This window comes from Paralichthys olivaceus, chromosome 5, assembly GCF_024713975.1.
Source record: "Paralichthys olivaceus isolate ysfri-2021 chromosome 5, ASM2471397v2, whole genome shotgun sequence".
Taxonomy (NCBI): domain Eukaryota; kingdom Metazoa; phylum Chordata; class Actinopteri; order Pleuronectiformes; family Paralichthyidae; genus Paralichthys; species Paralichthys olivaceus.
In genome coordinates this window covers 17,650,294-17,673,513 of record NC_091097.1, presented here as the reverse complement: position 1 = coordinate 17,673,513, position 23,220 = coordinate 17,650,294, and the positions used below count along the sequence as shown (strand labels likewise).

Here is a 23,220-nt window from a genome sequence, read left to right as displayed (position 1 = left end):
CAAATAATGAATGAGGCAGGAAATACGTTCAACATGTATGTTAGCCCCACAGAGTGTGTATATAAACACGGACGAGACATCTCCACATCCTCCTCAATAAACCTCCCCGACTGACTGCAATTTAGTCTCAGCTGTCAATCGTGACGAAAACTAAATTTTTAAGAACCTCTCTAACAACCTGCAGATAGAAGAGGAGGACAAACTAATACTAATTATGTTCCAGAAACCCTAGTTACCGATTCACGATGAAGCTATTTTGTGAGAAAACAAAGAGGGAAGCCGTCCGGTAAGAAAAGACCGGAATGTAGATGTTGTTTGAGTTGGCGAGCAAAGAATAAGATGAGCAGAGACACTGTGGAGACTTTTCATTTCTACAGAATAAGCCTCAGAAAGACAAACGACAAACACAGGGTTTCCTCTAGAGGCGGCTCTCTCCGTGCACTTGTCAGAGAGAAAGGGCACTCCAGAGGGAGGTAATGACGTGGCAAAGGAACTTAAAGACCCCGGGGTTCTTGAGAGGAGGAAGGTAGCATCCCGAGAGCGCTCTTAAAGGACAGATTAGATAAAAAAAAGCTTGAATTTTAAGAATGTAAATCGACAATATTCCTCTCAACTCCTTGAGAGGGTGAATAAGATTATTATCATCATTAAAGTACCACTTAAGATGAAGAGAACATTTAAAGAGTGTTAATAAAATAAGGTCAGCCACCTCAGAGTGTGTGTTGTAATGTGCATAGGGGATAAAGAATGAAGCACCATAGAGAATACAGGAGTCTGGTGTTGTTGGAAGCAGTGAAATTTAAAATACTGAAGAGGAATAAGGAGATCAGAGTTCAATCACTGAAAGGATTTAATCTGTGAGAGAGCAAATGAAAGTGAAGTTGTTTCAATTCTACGAAATTAAGTTGATCATTTTATGTGTGATGATGAAATGTTACTGTCAAGACAAGAAAAGGAGAATGAGAGGAGAGAAAAAGGTGGAGGCTGCTCAACCATGTCACTGGTGGTGCTGATAGATGAACTCTAGTTTCATCAGTCTCGTTGTCGACGTCACACACACACACACACACACAGCGTTACAGTTAAAATGATGAATTCATTTGTACTCACATCTGACGCAGGTCCTTTATCAGCTCCTGGACAGGAGAAAGTGACAAACTCATGGCAGCGCTTGTGAACCACGAAACAACACACTGTGGAGACAGAGAGAGAATCCATCAACAGCTACATCAGTAAAAGATTCAAAATACAAACATGTATTCCAGGAATTTGAGGCCTTGATTTGTGGATTCAACATGAGGAGGCCTAAATCCTGACCTCTTTAGGCTCAATTAACAATTAATGATGCACTTGTGTCTGACCAAGTCCGTAGGTCTGACACTGGGCGCAGGATAGCTCGAGCGCAATAAGCGGTGGTGCAGCTTCAGGGTTCTGTGGACTGAAACCTGCAGTCTGTCTTTATTTGCTGCGGCTCAACTACTGCACCTCACTTTTACAGATTCAGAAACAAAGCTGCAACCAGCCTCACCACAGGCCGAGCAACGCCCATTCCAAACATGCAGGATTAGAACGGGCACTGCACTAGTTTGGTGTCAATCAAATTATTGCTACCATTAGCTTTCTAATTAAGTTTACTCAACCACTCAGAGACTTCCTCCACCCTCTCTTGCACTAGCACTGCCTTGGCTACCAAGCATAACTGGGGCTGAAGCCAACGGCTTGAACTGATGTGGCTGGTGGTCACCATGGTCCTCCACCACACTAATCATGCAGTGGGTGGAGTCAAGCTCAGACTTGGGGATGAAGTTTAAATTGAAGCAAAATTACAGATGATTTTAAGGCCCAGTTATTCAGCAGTCTCTGAAACGTTAGACGCTTCCACTTACTCAACTATGAAAAGATTTAAAGGTGGTATATGTGCATAGCAATGCTGTGCTTCTCTCTTAAACACCCACACACTGTTATTGTCACTCCTGCAGCGTTGACTCATTGTCCACCGCTGTGGATCAGAGCTCTTTTCTAAATGTCTACAGTCATGTAATGTAAAATGGAACCTCGTATATACAGTATGTACGAAATCACTTCTTATGAACAGAATTTTGTGCATTTACAAAGTTCGCTTCCTCAGGCACGGATTTGTTGAAAATAAACAAATATACACATCAACATGCGACAGATCCAACAAAACACGTTCAGTCGGAATCCAAATGAGATGAAAAGCGTAACATGGCTCCACTTTCCAGGTTGGTAACAATCAGCGGTGCAGAAACATGGAGGCTTTGATGCATGGTGGGCCTGTCATCTCCGCCCTGATCAATGTCAGCTCCACTGACAGGCGAGATGAACGGAGGGGGCTAAAAATATCTCACACACACAAACACACACACACACACATAAACACACACACAGTCCTTATGATTGTGCCCCTGAGTGTATTTACATGGTGTGTATGTCTGAGTGAGAGATGGAGAGAGAAAAGACGTAAAAAGCACCAAACAGCAGAGAAACTGATGAGAGCAGAAGCCGATACAGTTTATAGATGTTTATGTGTCTATATCATGAATCCATTAAAGGAGAAAGGTACGGTGGCCCTGCAGTGCCAATCACAATAGATCACAAAACACAATGGCCTTCACATTAATGGAAAATGTAGGTAACTGCTATCGGCAACGCTCATCACTGATTGGATGGAAACGCTGCCTGTGTGTTTTGTTATTGCGTTTTAAATTTTTGCCATTGCAATAATTAGATGGACATGTTTGGATATTTGGACAAAACAACCAATTCAAAGACGTCATCTTAGACTTCTTTCTTTCTTCTAATATATTATTGACCAACAAGTTCATTTATCACAATCTTCAGATCAAACCATGAGAAAAGTTGCAGCCCTGTAGAACTGGGATGACGGCACACTGGAGCTACTGACCTTTAAAAAAACACTCAATCCAACTTTTCATTTCACCAAAGTGACAAAGACTGACCCACTGTTGAGCTCTGAAATTCATTTTGAGTTGCTCACTGACTGAAACCTCGTCTCAGCTCAGTGGTCGGACAGTTTTTCACTTTATACTTTCGCTCCACAACATATCGGAGAGAAATACTGAATTTTAAACTCCACAGGTTAAATGAACATTCACATATAGACCAACATTAATTAGTATTTAGGACCAACTACGTGATATTTAAATCTATTTAAGACCTATTTCACTATTGGCAGTTTCATGTACATATTTAAAGAAAAGCTATTCTATCATATTCCGTTTAATTCTATTGTGAGCTGTCAGAGGGGTTGTAACCAACACACACAGACACACAAAAATCATGTGCACCTCAATGGTACTTCAGTCCCACGCAATATCCTCTCTTTGGTCACACCGCCCACTCACTGTGATGATACCACACACACACACACACACACACACACACACACACACACACACACACACACACACACACACACACACACACACACACACACACACACACACACACACACACACACACACACACACACACACACAGCACCCACGCATTCCAATGAAATGATATCACAGATTGAATAGAGTGAGGGTGGAGGGATGGAGGTATAGAGAGAGAAATGTTGAGAGCTGTGTGCACATATTGCTTCAAGGCAACTGCTCTTTTGGAGTAGTGCTACAGCCAAATCCCTAATCACACAACACACACACACACGTCTTTAAAATAGAATTATATAGTCTCTGACGATATGACCCTTGGGCCAAAACAAACTAAACCTTTGCACAAAAATATACCTCTCCAGAAATGAAGTGTGTCTTCCTTTTCTCTCTTTAAGCAAAATGCCACCACAGTTACCACTTCTCCTTTTATGCCTCCGCACAATGGTGGCGATTAAAAAAGACACAGAGGGCTGAGGAAGACCTGCTGCTGAAGACCTGAGGTGGATGTTTCATTGGCAGCGGGATTCAAAAGCAGCGGCTTTCTGGAGGAGGCAGCTCAGGTAGGTTTTCGTGTTTAGCACAGAAACTTAATTTTTTACCAACCATTTTACTTTGAAAGGATAAGAAAAGATTTTTACACTTTCCATGATGGTTCTATCCAGAACATAACATTAGTGAAATTATAAATGATTTTGACATGTTGTACAGCCACAGTAGATGTTCAGCCTGAATAATTTACAAATGTTGTTTGGTGCTTTCTGTTGATGTGGGTGTACAAATAATTGCATATTCTACCCTTTAGAGGGACGTGTTGGAAGTATTCAGATCCTGCACGTCAGCAAAAGTAACATTAAGAAGTATTTTCAGTAAAATGATCTAATTTTTTTTTCAAATGCAAAATACTAATTTCCTGTTGGCGTTCGTGGTGTTGTGTTTCAGTGACATTTAGGCAAATGCAGATTGCAAGTTTAAGTTCTTTACTTAAAATCATACATAAGCAAAAGCAAAATATAATTTCAACTATGTGGGCCTTGAAGAATTATTGAAATGACAGATGTGACCTGTCATTTAAAAAAGTGAATTTCAATCCAGTGTTTTTTTGTGACTATATTATAAAAATAGCTGTCACATGACTGTAGTGGAGGACAAATGACATATTGCTCTGATATGTAGTGTAGTGTCACTATTAGGTGGCATAAAATAGAGAAGCTCAAGTAAAGAGGAAGGGCCTCAAAATAAATAAATAGTACATTCAACTTTCCACCAAATGTGTTAGAAACTGTTTAAATGACACAATATTTAGAGGTAATGTCCATCTCTCTTTATATGTAGAGTTTGACCACCACATAATTTCAATAATATGGGATAATGAGGAGGACTGCATCTCAAACACTCTATACACATCTTCCTGGCTGCCAAGCATGCATCTTTCCTTTCATTTTCTTTACCATGCCCTCCCTCTTTCTTTCTCTCTCTGTTAAACCTGGTGCCCTCAGCGTACTGACCTCAATCTGACTTTGGCATAGCTGGCACCCTGCCTATGTGCATTCATTATCTATTGTGTATGGAGAACACACACACACAGTTTAATAAAGGCCTTCACACATGCACTGGTTTTTCCCACATGTCTCTGTCTCTCCCTTGTGTGCGAGCGGCATCTACCTGCAACCGGCTGAGGATGTTACCAGTTACGTTAATGGCACCTGTGCTACAGCTTATCAAGCATTAACATGTTTGCATGTCGTCCCAAATGCAAAGTGTTCCATCAGCCTTTTTCCCAGGTGAGGACGTGTCGGTGCATGAACAGTCACGTCAGTGGTCTCCTTCACATTTCAGGTCCCCATGTGTACGACAACAGCGAGCCTGCACGGCAAAATCCCATTTGCACTGTGTGATGTGAGGCTACTGTGACAATCGATATATACAATTTCTTATGTTGTGCAAAGATGTCTGGTGTCCTTGCTGATTGTTTCTGAGAACCAGTTGAAGCTGAAAATATAAAATACAACTGTCAAATTTAAAGGCCAAACGATTGTGTTGGATATTGAAATTTAAAAGATTAAAAAAGCAATGATTTAGTAAATCAATGTCAGGTGCAGTGGAGTCATTATAGTTGTATTTGCATGTGGCTTCTATCTTAAAATCACCATACTTCACTAGCACTATATCCCCCTCCCCCCCCACGCACGCATGCACACACACACTCAGCTCTGTCTCTTTGAAGTGTCCCATGCTGCCTCGATCGCTCCCCCAACAGTCACATGACATCATTATGTAAGAACTGGTTGTCAATCAATATCCCCCTCCCAGCATGCTCTCTGTGCATCAATACAGTGTGACGAGAGAGACTCAAACTACCCAGCTATCACATTACAGTTTAAATAGTTTTTCATCTTATACTTAAAGGAAATTAAAATATTCAAAAGCAATGAACCAAACGCAACGACTTTAAAACATCTTATTGTTTGACTAAATATTAGCTCCTGAACACGGAGGATGGAGAAATGTTTTTCTGAAAATCCTCGTTTTTTCTTTCATTCCAGAATCCTTATTTCTCCCCACTTTTTTTCTCTCCTCATTTCAGTACATTCTTTTTATGAGATGTTGGCAGAACACTGTTGCTGTACACAGCCTTTTCCTCTAATGAGCTGCCAGTGTGTGTGTGTGTGTGTGTGTGTGTGTGTGTGTGTGTGTGTGTGTGTGTGTGTGTGTGTGTGTGTGCAGGCGAGACGCAGTGACATGCTGTACAGCGATGTCCCAGATTCGGTGGCCAGGTTCAATGCTACAACACGTTGGCTTCAACACTCTTGTTAGTCATATTTATTTATCTACGTCTGTCACTGCACATCACCTATACGTGTAGTATTTCATACACACACAGACAGCAGGGTTTCCACTAAACGCCAGGTGGTACTCCAAAAAAAAAGACAGAGCAAAGAAAACGCAAAAGCTGCAAGTAAAAAAAACTTCACTCTCAACATGAACCAGCTGAGGGCGCTCACTCTCAACTTGACCTGTCAGTTAACTTAATCTGTGATTTAACATTGTTTTGCAAGGAAAATGGAGGACGCCACCATGGAAAGCTGTCCTGAGCGGACAATCACAACACCACAGTACCTCAGAAGCAGCTTGTTGGCTAAATAACAAATAAAGGTGAGGGTATCTGTGGACTTAGGACCTTACTTTACTCTTCAATGATGACAAATCTGCAGGCTAACTTGTTGCAACTCAAGCGAGGCAGCAAACCTCGTCTGACTGCGTGCACGGTGGCCAGCGACCTACTCCGCCGAGAATAATGGACTTGCTCTCTGCAGCATTGCACATCTGAAGTGAGACTCGAGAGCCTGGTTACTTTACAACAGATGACAATGTGATTTTCACGTTTTCTTGTAGACATACATACTGACAGAGATTGATTGATTGACTGGTTCACAGACTCGACTACACCAAACTATCAGATATCCTCCCTGACTGTGGCCTATAGCAGATCTGGCACAGTGTTTAAACAACATGGAGAGAGGTCTGGACGAGCCAGACTTTCTATTTGTTGCTCTTCCTACTGCCGGAGTGAAGAGGAAACATCCTGATGAGCGAGTTGGAAGACACAAAGAAGATGCTGATGAAACAGGAGGAACGCAAGAAGAAAAACGAGTAAGATGATAAAGAAGGGAAAGCAAGAAAAGACAAGTCAATAATCTGAACAAAACACGGCATTCTCCTTGGGCACTTCCCCTTGTGTGTGCGTGTGTGTGTGTATACAAGGGCTTATATAAGGGGCTGAACAGCCTACGCCAAAGTATAAATACCCATGATGCCACCAGTGAAGCAGGGAGAAGGGTCAGAGTGAGTCAGCACACCCATATCACTCCTCCTTCTCTCTCTCACTCACTTCCATCAATCCATCCTTCTTTCAATTCTCCTCCTCTGTCTCTGAATCTATCATTTACACTTTTCATGGAAAAAAACAGAGGATTTCACTTGGCAGGAAAACTGTGAGCTCCAGTTCGTGATGATTGTGAGACCAAAAAACGCTGTAAACAAAGCAACAACAATAGATTACACTTTCACTTGTCATGTGAAGATGCTGCCAAACTGTTTCAGACATGTTCAACATCAGTTGACAGGGTGTTGTCCCTTCCAATGATCAGATCTCCCGTTCCGAAATAACTGAGTGACAAAAGCAATAAAATTCAGTCTTTGGGGGGAGACAACAGTCTGGCTGGCTTCACTTTCAGGTTGAGTTCAGTTTCAGCTCTGTGCCAACACTGAAAAAAAAAAAAATCCTGGCACAAGACGATTTTACGTGGTCCAGCTAACACCTCCACCCTTTTCCTCTCATTCACTCCATCTCTCTCATTCACTGCATACCTCTGACCGTCTTTCATTCACTCTGTATTCTACTCTCAATGTCCTACAGATCGCTTCTGTCTCTCTAGCTCTGTCTTCTTCAAATCAATTTGAAGACGCAACCTTCACACCTCTTGACGTCCTGTGTCTGGTATACTAAGGTTTAGTATTTAGTAAGGTTAACAGCCACCACAGAATGTCAAGAGGTCTAAAGGTGGCCTCTTCAAAATGAATGTGTGTCAGTCCCAGCAAGTTGAATCATATTTGAACTTGACCGATGCCACTCCTGACCTCGCTGGAATTCAATTCAATTGACAGAAATCCTTTGAAGCTTTGGAGAGCTTTAATCACCGGGTATATGCAATTTACACAGGGACTTATTTGAATATTTTCAATTGAATGGCTGTGTCCTATCTTTTATTTCTGTGTGTGTGTGTGTGTGTGTGTACTTATATTATATTTGGAAGACCATTAAAAACAAAGACGCTCTTTTTCAAACACTTGCTTGAGGGTTAAGACTTTGTTTTAAGGTTAGAATTAGGTTAGGCATTTAGTTGTGATGGTTAATGTTAGGGTAAGGGGCTGGCAGATGCATTTTGTCAATGAGTGTCCTCTCTAAGATAGAATGTGTGTGTCTCAGGCAGAAGTACATCTACCTCCACAAGAGGACCTGAGCAAGTAACTGCTAAACATGTACCCACACGTACACGCACGTACACACACGTACACGCACACACACACACACACACAGTAATTTCCTCTTTCTGTACTAACTCCCCCGGGCCAGACGGCATGAAACTAACTGTGGGTGTAAGTATACGTTGAAGAAAATATGAAAATTGAAAGTCTGCATGGTGTACATGAGCGTTCGCCGTTTGTTAAACTGCTGAAGAGCGGAGTCATCATGCTCAATATGCACTTTTATCTGATCTAGCGATTTACTCATGAATCCAGAGAGAGGTGGCATGAAGAGGATGAGAGTGTGGGAGAAAGAGGACAGAGGGGTGAGAGTGGAGAGCTGCAGATATTAACAAGAGAGCGGATGAGAAGAGCAGGTTTCAAATAATGAATTAAATACGATTTGTAAAGATGCAGGGATCTGTTGCATGATGAGAAATCAATTTTAGTATAATACTACACTTCAGATTTCTCTAACAGTGATAAAGCAGTTTAGTCCCATAGTGAACAATATTCTTGTTTATTCTATTAATAAACTGACAAATACAAAGCAGACTAATGAGCAGTCAGTGTGAAAACCAAGACGTGCACAGGGGAACCGACATAAACGGAAAAAGTCCAATAAAGAAAGTGAAAAACGACAGAGACGAAAAAAAGAGGTCTGACATGACTGCACTCCTCTCAGCTTGTGTCCCTGTTGCTAGGTTACCATCTACGGAGGAATGGGTTAAAGGATCTCAGGAGCAACAGTGACATAGTTAGCTGGTTCACACACACACACACACACACACACACACACACACACTATAACACAGAAATGGGGCAACAAAACTGTTTTCAAACATCCAGATTTTGTCATCGGAATAGGAAGATGCGCACAAATGATTTTCATTTCAGGGGCGACCAGATCTGTTCCAGGTTTGAAATGACTAACACCATCTGCACATTTGCACTGAGGTGTGCTGTTTATTTATGCATGAATCAACTCTACACTGAGAATGTCCTGTAAAACAAAACAATGGTTCAAGCCCAATTGCTGTCATTGTGTGCATGTAGTTTATTATTACCAATAGTTGTATTGTTAGGTGAACTCTAGTGGCCGTAGTAATTATGATGGGAGTGAAGGTAGACGTTAGGTGACGTAGTGTAAAGGATGACACTGTAAGGAGTAAGGTGGGCTGCTGAACTAGAGTCTGAGGCATACAATAAGAGAATAGGATTAATGTTGTCCACGGTAAAGCCACGCGTGCGGTTAAACTTCTCAAAAGTCAACCGAGATAATTCTTGCTGAAATATTTGTGTTGCGAAATGCAAGTGCAACTTGTCTGACCTGTGAAAACGCAGTACCCACAGATAACATGAGCATGTCTGCAGTCGAAACAAGAAATAAAACCATATTAGGCGAAGCACTTCAACAACTTCAGCATTGAGCTTGTTGAGTTACATTTTGTCTGAGAATGTCCTCTTGGCAAACAGTAGCGGTTTTTTAATTTGTCATTAGCATAACTTCACATAACTTGGCATGAGCTTTGTATCAACCACAGGAACTTTACTCTGGAACTGGGAACCTTTACAAGAAGTCCTTGTGTTAAAGGACCAGGGTCTAAATGAAGTTCTGGGTAAATCTTCTCACCCACAGAAAGGTCCTTGGTTGGTGAGTAGTACTTTGGGGAAGGTCTTAAAGCTTGAAACATGCCTGAATGGAAAGGCCATGCAGTGTTGTTTTTTAATCACCATTTTCAAAAAGCTGTAGAAAAGTATGTAATGTGTTTTCTATTCTGTTCTCTCATACCGACATGATGGAGCCACAGAGAGTACAGTTGTTTCTTTGCAACCCAAATTTTGAGTAAAACTGATTTCTGGTCAAACATCATCATAACACAACATTTCGTTTTAAAAATTTTACCCACCCAGTTGCAGCAGTTTTCAAAGAACACTTTCAAACCCACAGCAGCAGCAGCGCAGCAGCATCTCAGCCCCAGCAGTTAGTAATCCAGGTGAGCCATCCCACCTACACACTATGATTCACATTTTCGACATTTAGTCTCATCTCTTCGCCAATTTGCCCTGACGGCATCAGATCGAGTTCAAATTGTAGATCACCTTCATTACAAACAACAAATACAGAGCAGGGCAGAGGTCCAGTGACAGCGAACATGGAGGAGACGAGTGCTGCGAAAGTGAATAATTAAAGGATGATGTTATCGTGTGGAGAGCACTTCTGCCATTGCTACACAAAAAAGTTAGAAACACACCTCTGACATTACTGAGGCTGATTTACACAAAGCCAGTGCCTTTACTGCAGAGCTTATCTGCATTTAGATGATAAAATGCAAAACAATGCTCAATAATGCAAAATAACAGTATCACAAAAAAGGATCCAAAGATAAAAGCACAATTCGATGGTGGAGCATTTGTCCAACATCTGTTCATAGCAATTTCTAACCACAAGTAATTATTTGTTTTGGTTTCGAGGTGTTTTCTAATGTTTGAAAAAAGAAAAACAAGTTAACCATAAACTCAGAATAAACATAACTTTCTGATGACTTATCTTAATCTTCGTTATAAATAAAATTCTAATTTTGCTCATGTAAGTATGTTGAAAAGCTTTATATCAAGATCTACAACAACTGGTCACCATCTAGTTCCATTAAATATTTACACATGCAACTCACACTGCAGCAAATGTTATATTTGCTTGGTCTCTCGTGCGTCTATTTACCAGACAAAGTCATGCTAGCGCCCAGCAAAAGTCCTCATTTTAATTAAGCAGATTGTTTAATCAGACCATTCCGTATAATCACAGTAACTTTATTGCACCAGAGGAAAAATAAAACAGATGTGTGTCTTGCTGGAACAGAGATATTGATACGACTCTCGGTTACTGGTTTAACGCTGTATATCCACTCACACCAAATAAGAAAAAACGGAATTGTAGCGGGTAAACTTTTAAATCCTACTCAAACGAGCATTAATGACGTTTCCATTACCTGCCAGAGCAGCTGGTAGAGGTCACCATACCAGCCACAGGCTCATTGAACCATATCCGCTCTGTGCAGTAGGAAAGCAGTTATTGACACTGTTAATTGAAGCCAGTGACACTTGCTGGGACTGACACACATTCACGATGAGTTACCACCAATTAACATGTTACAAATGGAGGTGGGCGATCATGCCAATAGCCGATATGATTGACAATACTGCAACTACTACTTACATTATTACTACTACTATTCCTAATAGGAATGATTTTAGTCTTTAATAATTTAATACATTAATGCTTAAATGAGAGGACCGGTGCAGTGGTTAGCACTGCCACCTCCCAGCAAGAAGGTTTTTGTTTGAATCTTGGTTCAGCCGGGGCCTTTTGTTGTGGAGCTTGCAGGTTCTCTCTGTACTTACAAGGATTCTCTTCCAGTACTCTGGTTTCCTACCATATGCTAAATAAATCATATAAATTTACCGTATGTGTGAAAGTGAATGGTTGTTTGTGTCTTTACACGGACTCTGCTGGTGACCTGTAGGATTGGCTCCAGCGACTCCCTGCATCCCTAACACAATACATGATATAGATCGTGGCTGTATGGATAGATGGATCCAACAATGTGGTTATAAGCAAATACCTGCAAAACGAATATCTTCAGATGTACTTCATGCAACTTTTAGCATGCTGACACGCTACATCAAGAAACTAACATATTGACCGGGACATGTGACTTAATTGTGATCTTCCCTTCAAAGAGGCTGAGTGGTAATTCACATTTTGTGAATCTGAGTTACTGGAAGCTGGTGCCCAGTCTTTTTTTCTGTGTTTGTGTGTGTGGGCTGCAATGTCAAACAAGCTTGACCCACATTGGCCGTTTGATCCGTAACGATACGTCTCCAAAGTGTCACCGTGGCAACGGGTGTACTATTGCTGAAAATGGCAGTGGCAAGGACAACCAAGCTCTGAAGGAGATAGTCTGTCAGCTGCTCGAAAGTGAGCACGCACACACACACACACACACACACACACACACACTTTCAGTGATCAGAGTCTTCAGATGTGTGAAAGTAGATCAGAGCGAAAGGAGCTGCTGGCCCTCACTGACAAGTAAAATTAGACTATCACATACACACAGACACGGAACGACACATACACACGCTGATGCATGAGATAGCCCCCACTGATGGGCTGATAAACAGAGGTAGTGAGTAGGTGAATATTAAAGTGTTTTAAAGTTGGTTCCTCTATATTATCTAATGTGGCAAAGAGAAATATTAGATACACAACACGTGATTACACTGACAAATATATACAGGCATGTTTGCGGAGCTATCCTTATTCAGACATTGCATTGACTTCCATTCATCGTGCACCGCCAAAACCTTATTCCTAACCTTTACCATGACCTCAGAAATGACATTTTGCCTCATTAGGACTGGGCGTTGGTCCCCAAGAGGTCTACTGGTCCTGACAAGGTCAGTGTTTATGCAGGAAAAAGAGGCAACAAAAAACACACATGCAGCTTTGCACCGACTATATTAAAGTGAGAAGAGGAAGCAGTTGGGGGAGGGATACCACTGGGTGTTACTGCACAGCGACTGTCAAAAAAAAACTATGACTGCAAACAAAGCCTTAACAGTCTCAGTTTACAAACGTGTTTACTTAAACTGGAGATAAGATAAAACCTGAAGAGCAACCCTTTTAATCTCGCACCCATATTCCTTTGTATTTGTGCATCGCTTCAATGGCTGACTGCCCTGGTGTATTTTGATAAGTTTCTTTCTTTTCTTTTCTATTGATCTGTTTGTTTCCTCATCACTTCACTTCATCAGAACTAATAAACTCTGTGCAACTGTCATGACTTGGTGGTTGAACTTGCATCACTGAGTCTTACAGGTAATGAAATGAGCTTTGGTGAACCAGCTCATGCTCTAAACTGAAGATTCAAAGCAGGAGAGGAAATTCAAAACCCATTTCAATGAAACATCTCCCTCTTTAGTAATAATCAGAACGAGCCGCCCCTCCTTAAACATGTGATTCATATTAGGTTGTTGTGTGCCATGAGCACAAGTTTGTTGTGTCTGAAAAACAAGGGAAAAATCAATGCACTATAATGCTGCAATATTTTTGGCTCCATCAATAAGCCAACCGAGGATGTTGTTTTATGCACAACAGTAGCTGGCAACAAATACTTCACAACGCTGTTATATAACATTAACTCTTGAAATTGCTGTGTATATGATAAACATTTTTAAAAGCTAATAATGAAACCTTATGTGACACAGACCTGATTGTTTAAGGACAATGTGAACAGCACAAACCAAATGGAATCTGGTCTTTTCAAATCAGATTGGCACCACTTAGATATGTGGTTCTAAATCAGATACAGGATTGAACTTCCTGAATATTTGGATGAAATCTGTTTCATTGAAGCCATTTGTGTCACAGTCCCACCACTCCTGGTTCTGACTCCGCATCCACACACACGTCTGTGCAGAAGCAGCAGCTCCACAAAAAGATATAACTACACTTTCAGCTTCCTCATCATCTGCTTCCACAACACAATAACTTGAAAATTAAACCTTAAAGTCCTGCCTATCTCGTGCTCTACCCAGACGACACACCACTCTTGATTTTGTGGACACTGTAAACATCCTGCCAATGTGTTTATGTGATTAACTACAGACCCCGATGCAACAGCCCGGTTTTTCACCTGTGTAAAAATGCTGCCAGAAGTATTGAGACATTTTTGTAGTATAAAGAAAGTATTTTCTCTATTTTTAAAAAAACAAAACACCCTAACTCTTATCAAATACTTTTTCATGCACATTTATGACTTAATTATCTAAGAGAATATCCAAGTTGTTTCTCATGAATTTTAAAGTTGGAAATTGGGAATTTTTTTCTAGCAACGTTGTCGAAGTTCGAACCCACAGTTCCACATCTTTATTCTGCGATCATTGCCGTCTGATATCTCAGTACAGACATGTCGCATATTAATCCTTGATTTTTTTCTGATGCTTTCCAATGTTCTCCTTTCACACCTACACACTCAGCCCTGCCTCCACTTACATTCCCCACTCCAATCCCCCATCCATCTATCCATCCATCCATCCATCCATCCCATTTGTTGCTACTCTCAGTGGAACACTTAGGCTATTTATAAAAGCATCAAAGCCCACAGTTTCCAACACAGAGACACTGGAGAGAAAGAGGGGGAGATTGAGCGAGAGATAGAGAGAGAGAAGTGGGAAGCTGGAGGAAACGCTGAAGGAGAGACAGAGAACAAGGAGGAGGGAGAGAAACAGACGGAGAAACACAGAGGAGAGAGAGAATTTGGAAGGGTTAGAGGAGGACATAACAGGGAAGAGACGGGGAAAAGAAAGATGGAGAGAACAGATAAAGAAAAACAGAAAAGAAAGAGAGAGAGCTTGGGATAGATAGGGAGAAACTGGCAGGTGAAAAGATACAGGAGAAACAAACAGAACACAGAGCAGGTGGAAAAACAAAAGACTCGATGACAGAGTCAGATATGTTTGTATCCATGTTTCTTTGCTTCAGGATCTCAATGACACACCTCAACATCAGCACTGAGTGCGCTTTTATTTAAGTAATCTGTGTGTGTGTGTGTGTGTGTGTGTGTGTGAGTGAGAGTGTGTGTGTGTGTGTGTCTGTGTGAGAGAATAAGTGTATTTGTGTGTGTAGGAGGCAGGTTTTTGGATCCGGAGACCTCCACCCACACAGGTCGGTGTTGCAGAGGCACCTGAGCTGCGTTCGGCACTGCCAACAGACACGAGTGTTTGCAAATATTTACTAACTAATTTAAAACTGAATACGCTCCTGAAAAGGCAGAAAACATATCATATGAATCCAGAGGAACGCAGGCACCGTGCCAAAGTGCATGCTTGATGGCTGCAGGTGAAAGGGAGAGAGACGCCCGATTAAACCCAAACACAAAAGATGCCATCAGTCAAAGAGAAGATGTAATGACCCTTTTTCTTAAAAATAAATGCTAACATGTTTCATTGGAAAAGGTCCTGATAGCTGCAGCAAGCAACTCATCTATGGCTCGTTTAAAGTGCAATCAACACTGCGTGCCTACACCATTTCATCTCGTCTCTTCTCTACCTCTTCTTCTTCCCTGTCCATTATCTCCTCTGCCCATGCAGAAAAATCTCACTCACCACCTCTCTGCTGGAGTGTCAGTCCTGTGCGAACCTTTCTTACTAATTTTCAACCAGCTGCCTGGTGGATTTTCATTTTCCTTTTAGATTATAGAGGATGCATTTAGAGCAGAGCACTCGGTGTTCGTACAATCCTCTCGATCCAGGACTTAATTAAAATGGTTTGAATTTTACACAACATAAAAAAAGGTTCAATGGCATCATCTGCAACAGCACAGCATTATGCACAAGATTTTATTCATGGGGCTAAAGAGAATGGTAGTTAGAATAAATTATGGAGAATTGTAGCATGCATCTATTTCTGCCCTACATCTTTCCTCAATGTTCATCATTTATATCCTCGGATCTCGTCTCCATTTTCTCGACTGTACAGTATGATCTCTACGTGCTCACATAACATTAGAAACATTCAAGAAGACTGCAGAGAAAAAACATATTGTCCTTATTGCCCCCAAAGACATGTAGCACATCTTTCATCCCTCTGTTCCTCCCTGTTCTGGCTGTGAGCTATTTTCATAGGAACTTTTAGTGAAATCACATGTAATCTTCGTCTCCCTCCTTCGTACGTCCTTCCCACTTACTTTCCCCTCTTTTCCTCTCTCCCCAATCTCCTCCATGAATTCCACCCCCTCTTTTCTACCTTCCTCTGCCTCCTCCACCCTTCTCATCTCTTATCTCACCATCCATCTTTCCCATCTCTTCTCCCTCTTACGCCGCTATTTATGAATTTTCTTACACTCCCTGTCACCCAGCGCCACCCACCCTCCTCCTCACTGAATCCTTATCAAGCTCTCTGAAGGGATAATTTGTCCATTAAGTCTGGGAGCAGACAGTGAAGGACACAGAATAGCCTGTTACACGCTGAAACCCAACTCATTATTAACAAACTCATTTAGGAACGCCTGCATAAACACACACACACACAAAACCAATCACGTGGAAGCTGCAGAGCACACTCAGTTCTGCACAAGCGGCCATTAAGGAAATAAGTGCTCACTGGATCATTAAATGGAACACACATCACGTGCATGCTTAACTCCCGACATCAAGAAGCAGGAAATATGCTCAAAACTCTCTCACACACACACACACTTCTTAGAAACACCACATTACATCATTCAGGCTGCTGCAAACTCTCCCTCACTCTAATGTATGGGAACCTGAGCAGAATCCCAGGAAGGCGTTGCAGGTTGTTGTTTACGGCAACAACACTACTGTGGCAATGAGCTGTATATTACACAATATGCTAAACCGAACCAGCCTCAAGGCCTTCATCCACGGTAACAGACTGTACAAACCACCATTCAAACAGCCGGGCGTGTCCTGACTTTCTATTCATCGTATACAGTATGTTATCATTTTCCCTTCACGGACAACAATGAAGGTGTCAATTGGATGGACAGGCAAGTGAGGGGAAAGACATTTTCATACTTTTAAAAACATCAATTTCTATTTTAGTATCTCACCTGAACTGATTTCATTGTAACTGGTTGGATGGATGGAACGTGGACCCAGAGAGAACCCAGTAAATCCTGCACTGGAACCGGAATTAAAAAGGAGGATGTAGGAATTTTTTTTACGCTTTGTTTAAACATTGCAATATAAGGTGTTTTTCCACATTTTTACTTATCTCTGAGGGAATCATTTGTGGAGCTTGCTGAAAGAAATCAGTCACATTCAGGGGACTCATATATACGATTGTGTGACATTTTCGTGCATCTCGATTGAATCTAAGAGGACTTTTGGGTCTTGACAGGTGTATGCTCTCATGCCGTTCTATTCTTTCATCATGAATTGCTACTACTGAATTGATGTCAGTTAGGTTCATATGATCTAGGGCTGTCACATTCCAATAGCTCATATCAAAAAAAGCTGAGACAATATTTAATTTAATTACCAGAACCTAATCTAACTTCCCTTTGGCACTCATGACGAGGGAGAATGAAAACCCACAGGGAACAAATGTCAGTGTCAAGTGCTGCAAATGAATCTTGGCTTCTTTGAACCTCTCTACAGCCACTGAGACGCACAGCAGGAAATACAAGCAGTTACATTAATGAACAATTGAAAATCAGCCCTGCACCTCATTCATCAACACAACATGATTATACTGACCTCTACCATCCTGTGAGAACTCTGTGTCGGAATAACTCAAGCACAGTGCATTTGGTTGGTACAAGACGTGAGCTGCAGTTTAACAACATGATAAAATAATCAACGTCATCTGGATCAGCAACGGTTAAAACCAACAAAACACCAAGGTCAAAAGTCAGAGCTACAGAAGTAGAGGAGCAGTGAGAGGACGAGGCAAGTGAAACTAAGCTCACTGAAGTGTGATCGTGAAACCAGACGAGGGGGACACGACCTGATTCAGGTAATGAGAATACAATCAATCCACAAGACACCATGTCAGACATTGATTAGTAGAGTCAGGTCTCAAAGTTCAACATCATGAATAATAATAAGAGCAAACAGCAGAGTAAATCATCCTGCAGACACACAGACGCCCTGCATCAAGTTGTGAGATGACTGACACAAGACTATCTCACCCTAACACCGATCTCTCCCTTCCTTCTATATGTGCGTGCGTGTGTGTGTGTGTGTGCGTGCGTGTGTGTGTCAGAGAGACCTTGCAGTGGAATTCCCTTTCTCCCTCAGCTCTAGGGAAGTGACACCCTGCTCCAGACTGACAAATGCGTCAAAGAGCTTCTCAGGACACACAAACACACACCTGATTAACAAAGGTTAGTGTAATTATTGCCACTCATCCACACATTTACAAGCTCAAATACATAAATCAGATATTCAAGTTATTGTTCAGCATCAACATGAGGAGAGAGTGTTGAAATCCTTGCGGTAAATCACTTCTTGTCCTCAGAGCTCTGCCCTGTTATCAGAGTGTAAAAGTGCCCTCACACACACACACACACCTGCAACACACCCCTTCCTCTCCAGAGACATGGGTGCCCCTACGGTGCAGCGGATGCATCTGTTAAAGGACACCATTGACATATTACATATCCACACCAGCTAATTACCAGCTAACCTACTGCTGTATTGAACAGCTCCTCTTTCCATCGATCAGCATATAGACAATTGCATCTGAATGTTTCACTGTTGCTAGGAGACTTGAAAATCCTTGGACACATCGAGTCGGCTGTTTATGAAAGTGAAAAAAAAAAACCCACCACTGACTTCATGCAAATAGAAAACAGCACAAAAACTCAGAGCACCACCAGATTTTTGTCTGCAACATGTGTTTATTATCTGATAGTTTATGTTGACAGTAGTTTTTTTTTTTTTTTTTAATCAGTATCCATCTCTACTGCAGCACAAGGATGGAATCTTTAATTCACCTAATTTAACATTTATTTAAAATCATCTCAAGGCTACATAGTCTTTCATATATTTAAATAATGCTACAGAGTTATGGCTTTTCAGTTTTACATTTTCTGTAGGATGTAAGTTTCAAGTATAACGGATGCAAGATAATGCAAATTCTCCCACGATTAGACAAGCGAGAACCACAAAATCAGATGTCGCACTGTACTGTTAATGAACTGATCTAATCTGATCAATCCTGAGTGTAATCCTCCATTTGACCTCCAGAGTCCTGAGCATGACAGAACATTTCTTGTTCTTGTCTATACTCAACAGGCCTTTTTCACAGCACACAATTTGACAAGACATCTTCCTGAAATTTTCTGGTGGGGCTGTATGTGAAAGCGCAAGTGTCACCTGAATGCATTGGCCTTTTTCTGTGGTTGTGAACATGTCTGACTCGGACAATCTCCTGCTGCGTACTTCATGTTTCAAAGACAAACTCCTGAAAATGTCCAGAACCAATTTCCTGGCCATATTCCAGAGTTTATGTCTAAAAACAGCTGAACAGACTGCCGTTGTTAATACTAATGGAAACTGTGTTTTACCTATGACAAGACAAAATATCTAAAATACATTTTTGATGATGAAGTGTTTAATGCTCAGTCAATGAATCGACTGTGTAGGCCAAACCAATGGGTATTTCCTGAGGTCACCTTCCTACGATCCGAAACTAAACCAACACCCACAGAATGCTTTCTTTTTTGAGTCAAGTTCTAAAGTCCGGCCTCCACTTCCAGACATGACTGTGTTGACCTGCAACGTTTCCCACTGATCTTTAAAGAAAGCTGAACCATACAGTTGTATTGGTTCTACTTACATAACAATATCTGTTATAAACACCACAGCTTTAACAAGACTTTATCTCTAGCAATGACACAAAATAATTCATAGCATTAAAAGATATGTATATGACCTTTATTTTTCTTGGTGCCTTTATTTCCAGTCTGGACTAAGTGTGAACATTTTGTTGTTATTTGTTCACATCAGATCCTGAAATCTAAACTGACTGTCAAACTAATAGTTGTTTTTTGAGTCAAGATTTTCAACCTTGGAAATGGTGTTCATTAAACCGACTAAACATAAAAACACTTAAAATGAATAACATGCCATCAAAACTGGAGTTTAAAGAACATAGCTCAGAACGTCACCATTCACCTGAGCACTCTGAAGAAGAGTAAGATGCACGATGAAAGAAAGAAAGCAAAAGTAAAGTGACAAAGGTGAAGAAGAGAGGAGACAGAAAAGACAGAAAGAGAGATGAGGTATAACATTGATCTTGGAATCTTAACCTGAAAAGCAAACAAATGGAAAATGACAGTACTAAGAAGAGACAAAGAAGTAATTAACAGTGAGCATGTGTGTCTGCGTGTGTCTGATCCACCTACCCTGACACTGGAATCCCTGCTTGCCAAAACCCCTGTGGAGAGAACATAAACACAAAACATGTTGAATATTGAACACTGTACAGGCGCAGACGTGTGTACAGTACACACACACACACACACACACATATATACACAAAAAGCTTGAAAAATAATTCTGAGACACCCTCTCTTAGCCACAAGGCATTTGCATGGAGGCAAATGTCAAACATGCCATGCCATTTTTGTGCAGCTCTAAAAGCGTTCCATCTAGAAAACACATAGTGTGTGTGTAGAGATGGCCAATTAGATCCACACACACTGTCAATCACACACTCTCAAGACTGTTGTGTTTGGTGGGGGTGCTGCTACCCCGGGGCAAGAAGTTGACCACACCTAGTTAAAGATATGCTGGGATGCCGGAAGGTATGCACACACACACACACACACACACACACACACACACACACACACACACACACACACACACACACACACACACACACACACACACACACACACACACACACACACACACACACACACACACACACACACACACACACACCCCTGCTCATGCTCATATTGTAGCTTCAAATAGATAATCTCACGGGGTGTGAAGTCACTCAGCGCTCTCATTGTTCTTTTTCATTAGTCTTATTGACCTAGATAGATAGATGGATGGATAGATGGGTAGATGGATGGATAGATGGATAGATAGATAGAACGATAGATGGACAGATAGACAATCGCATTAGATTCCCCTGAACACACGTACACAACCTTCTAGGTCAAACCATTTAGCCATTCACAAATTAAAAAGCCCATCACAGGACTTAAATGATGGTTGTATTGGGAGTAGCGCAAAGCACCGATAATAATAAACGGGACAAATTAGGCCAACCTAGGGCCGGAAACTCATTTTATAACCCGAGCACTGGGCTGTATCACTGTCTGGTAAACCCCCTCGGTGGGATGCAGGACGACATGTCTGTGCAGGTAACTGAGAGGAGAAAATGCAGAGAAAAAGGAAGAGGGGAGGAGGAGAAGTTGTGCAGGGAGCAGTTGTGTCAGTGTTGAGAAACAAATATTTTTCCCTCTGACACTAATTTAATGTTGTCGCACGCTAGTCTTGCACATTTTGCTGGAGCTGCCCACATATGTCCCTGAGTTCTGCTCTACCTGACACAGCATCGACAACAAGAAAAAGGCTGCAGCTGACGTTTGAGAGAACTGTGCAATCAGTGTTGTTCCAGCTATAACTTCTGGATGTAATACTATCAAATACTGAAGTCTAGAGCCATTCTGTCATCTTTACCTCACGGTGTGCCGCACAATGACCAGTCTGTATGTGTGATTAAGAGGAGAAGAGGAAGTTTTGTGAGCGCTAGTCTGCTGATGCCCACATATCTCCCTGAGTTCTGCTCTACCTGACACATACGGCATCAACAACAAGAAGAAGGCTGCAGCTGACGTTTGAGAGAACTGTGCAATCATTGCAGCCCTCCCACTTGTTCCTGATAGAACTTGATGATTTACACATGGGGGTCTATAGAGCCATTTTGTCATCTTCTCTGGGTGGGCTGCACAATGCATGCATGCATGTCTGTACAGGTGACTGAAGAAGGAGAGGGAGCGAAAGTTGTGTGAGCTGTTGATCCAGTGTTTGACCCATTTGAATCATATCTCCTCTCATGTTGGATGCAGTTTTTCCAGAGCGTTTCATTTTTCTCAGCCTCGTCAAACACCAGTCTGCCCACACACCTCCCTGTCTCTACCTGACACACTGATTGTTTGAGAAAATCAGTGCAGCCTTCCCACTTTTCCTCATCCCTGCTACAACTTAACGATACTGTCAACACATTCAGGGGTCTACAGCCATTTTATCAGGGGTATCTTCACCTGCCCCTCAACACTCGTTCACTCATCTCTATACCCAACACGTGACGGATCACTTGTGGCCTGTGGAGTGAAGTGCATCAGTGCAAACATGACAGCAGTGACCCTGAGCGTGTCCCTCACCAGATGAAGTCCGTGCAGTGGCTGCAGAACGTGGGCTGCTTGAAGAAGCGCGCGATGAATTTGTGGTCCTTCACCTCGTGCACGTTCTTCTGGCGGAGGGCTCCCTGGCGCGCGAAGCCCCGCAAGGGCTGCTGGGGTCCGTCCTCCCCGTCACTGTTGGCCGCCGCCGAGTCCGCCATCCTCCCGCTGACACCTGCCGAGCACCGGGCTGTGTTTCCTCTTCACTTTCACCGAGCGACCGACAGCAGGTGTCCGAGCCCGAGCCTTCGTCTGTCGAGTGTCGTTACTGTTGTTGTGTAGCTGCTGTTGTGTTGTTGTTGAGTTGTCGTTGTGTTGTCTGAATGGAGCAGGTCAGAGTTTGTGGTTGTTTAGTTTCTCGTTGAGTTTTCGTCGCGTTGTTCTTCCGCCGAGTGCACGAGCTGCTGCTGCTGCACTGCTCTCTCTCCCTCTCTCTCTCTCTCTCTGACGCTTCCTCCTTTTCTCTCTCTCTTACTCCTAATCTCTCTCCTCTCACTCTCTCTCTCTCTCTCTCTTTCTCTCTCTCTCTCTCTCTCTCTCTCTCTCTCACTCAGTCGCTTCCTCGTTTTCTCCACAGCGATAAAGAGGGGTGGGGGGTGTGTCTGAGGAGAGAGAGAGAGTCAGAGAGAGAGAGAGAGAGACAGAAAGACAGTTGGCAGTTCGATCCCCAGTCTTCCCCTTACCCCCCCCCATGCCAAAGTGTCCTTGGGTAAGACACTGACTCCCTCATGTCCCCTCATAGATGTTGAATGTACCAATTATAAAATTATAAATGTGATGTAATGTAAATACATGAAATATTGTGTACAGCACATGTGAAC

The 23,220-nt window shown here is 42.0% G+C and overlaps 1 protein-coding gene across 2 annotated transcripts in view; it reads right to left on the bottom strand.

Moving 5' to 3' along the window:
• prkcbb (protein kinase C, beta b) overlaps positions 1–22,854 on the bottom strand; it is a 64,099-nt gene extending 41,245 nt beyond the window's left edge. For both annotated transcript variants that reach the window (XM_069525600.1, XM_069525599.1), the window contains exons 1-3: positions 22,382–22,854; positions 20,384–20,415; positions 1,111–1,193 (exon numbers count right to left, since the gene is read on the bottom strand). In XM_069525600.1, the coding sequence (XP_069381701.1) occupies positions 1,111–1,193; positions 20,384–20,415; positions 22,382–22,560 (294 nt within the window). In that variant the 5' untranslated portion in view covers positions 22,561–22,854. The remainder of the gene's footprint in view (positions 1–1,110; positions 1,194–20,383; positions 20,416–22,381) is intronic.
• Positions 22,855–23,220: the final 366 nt, after the last annotated feature.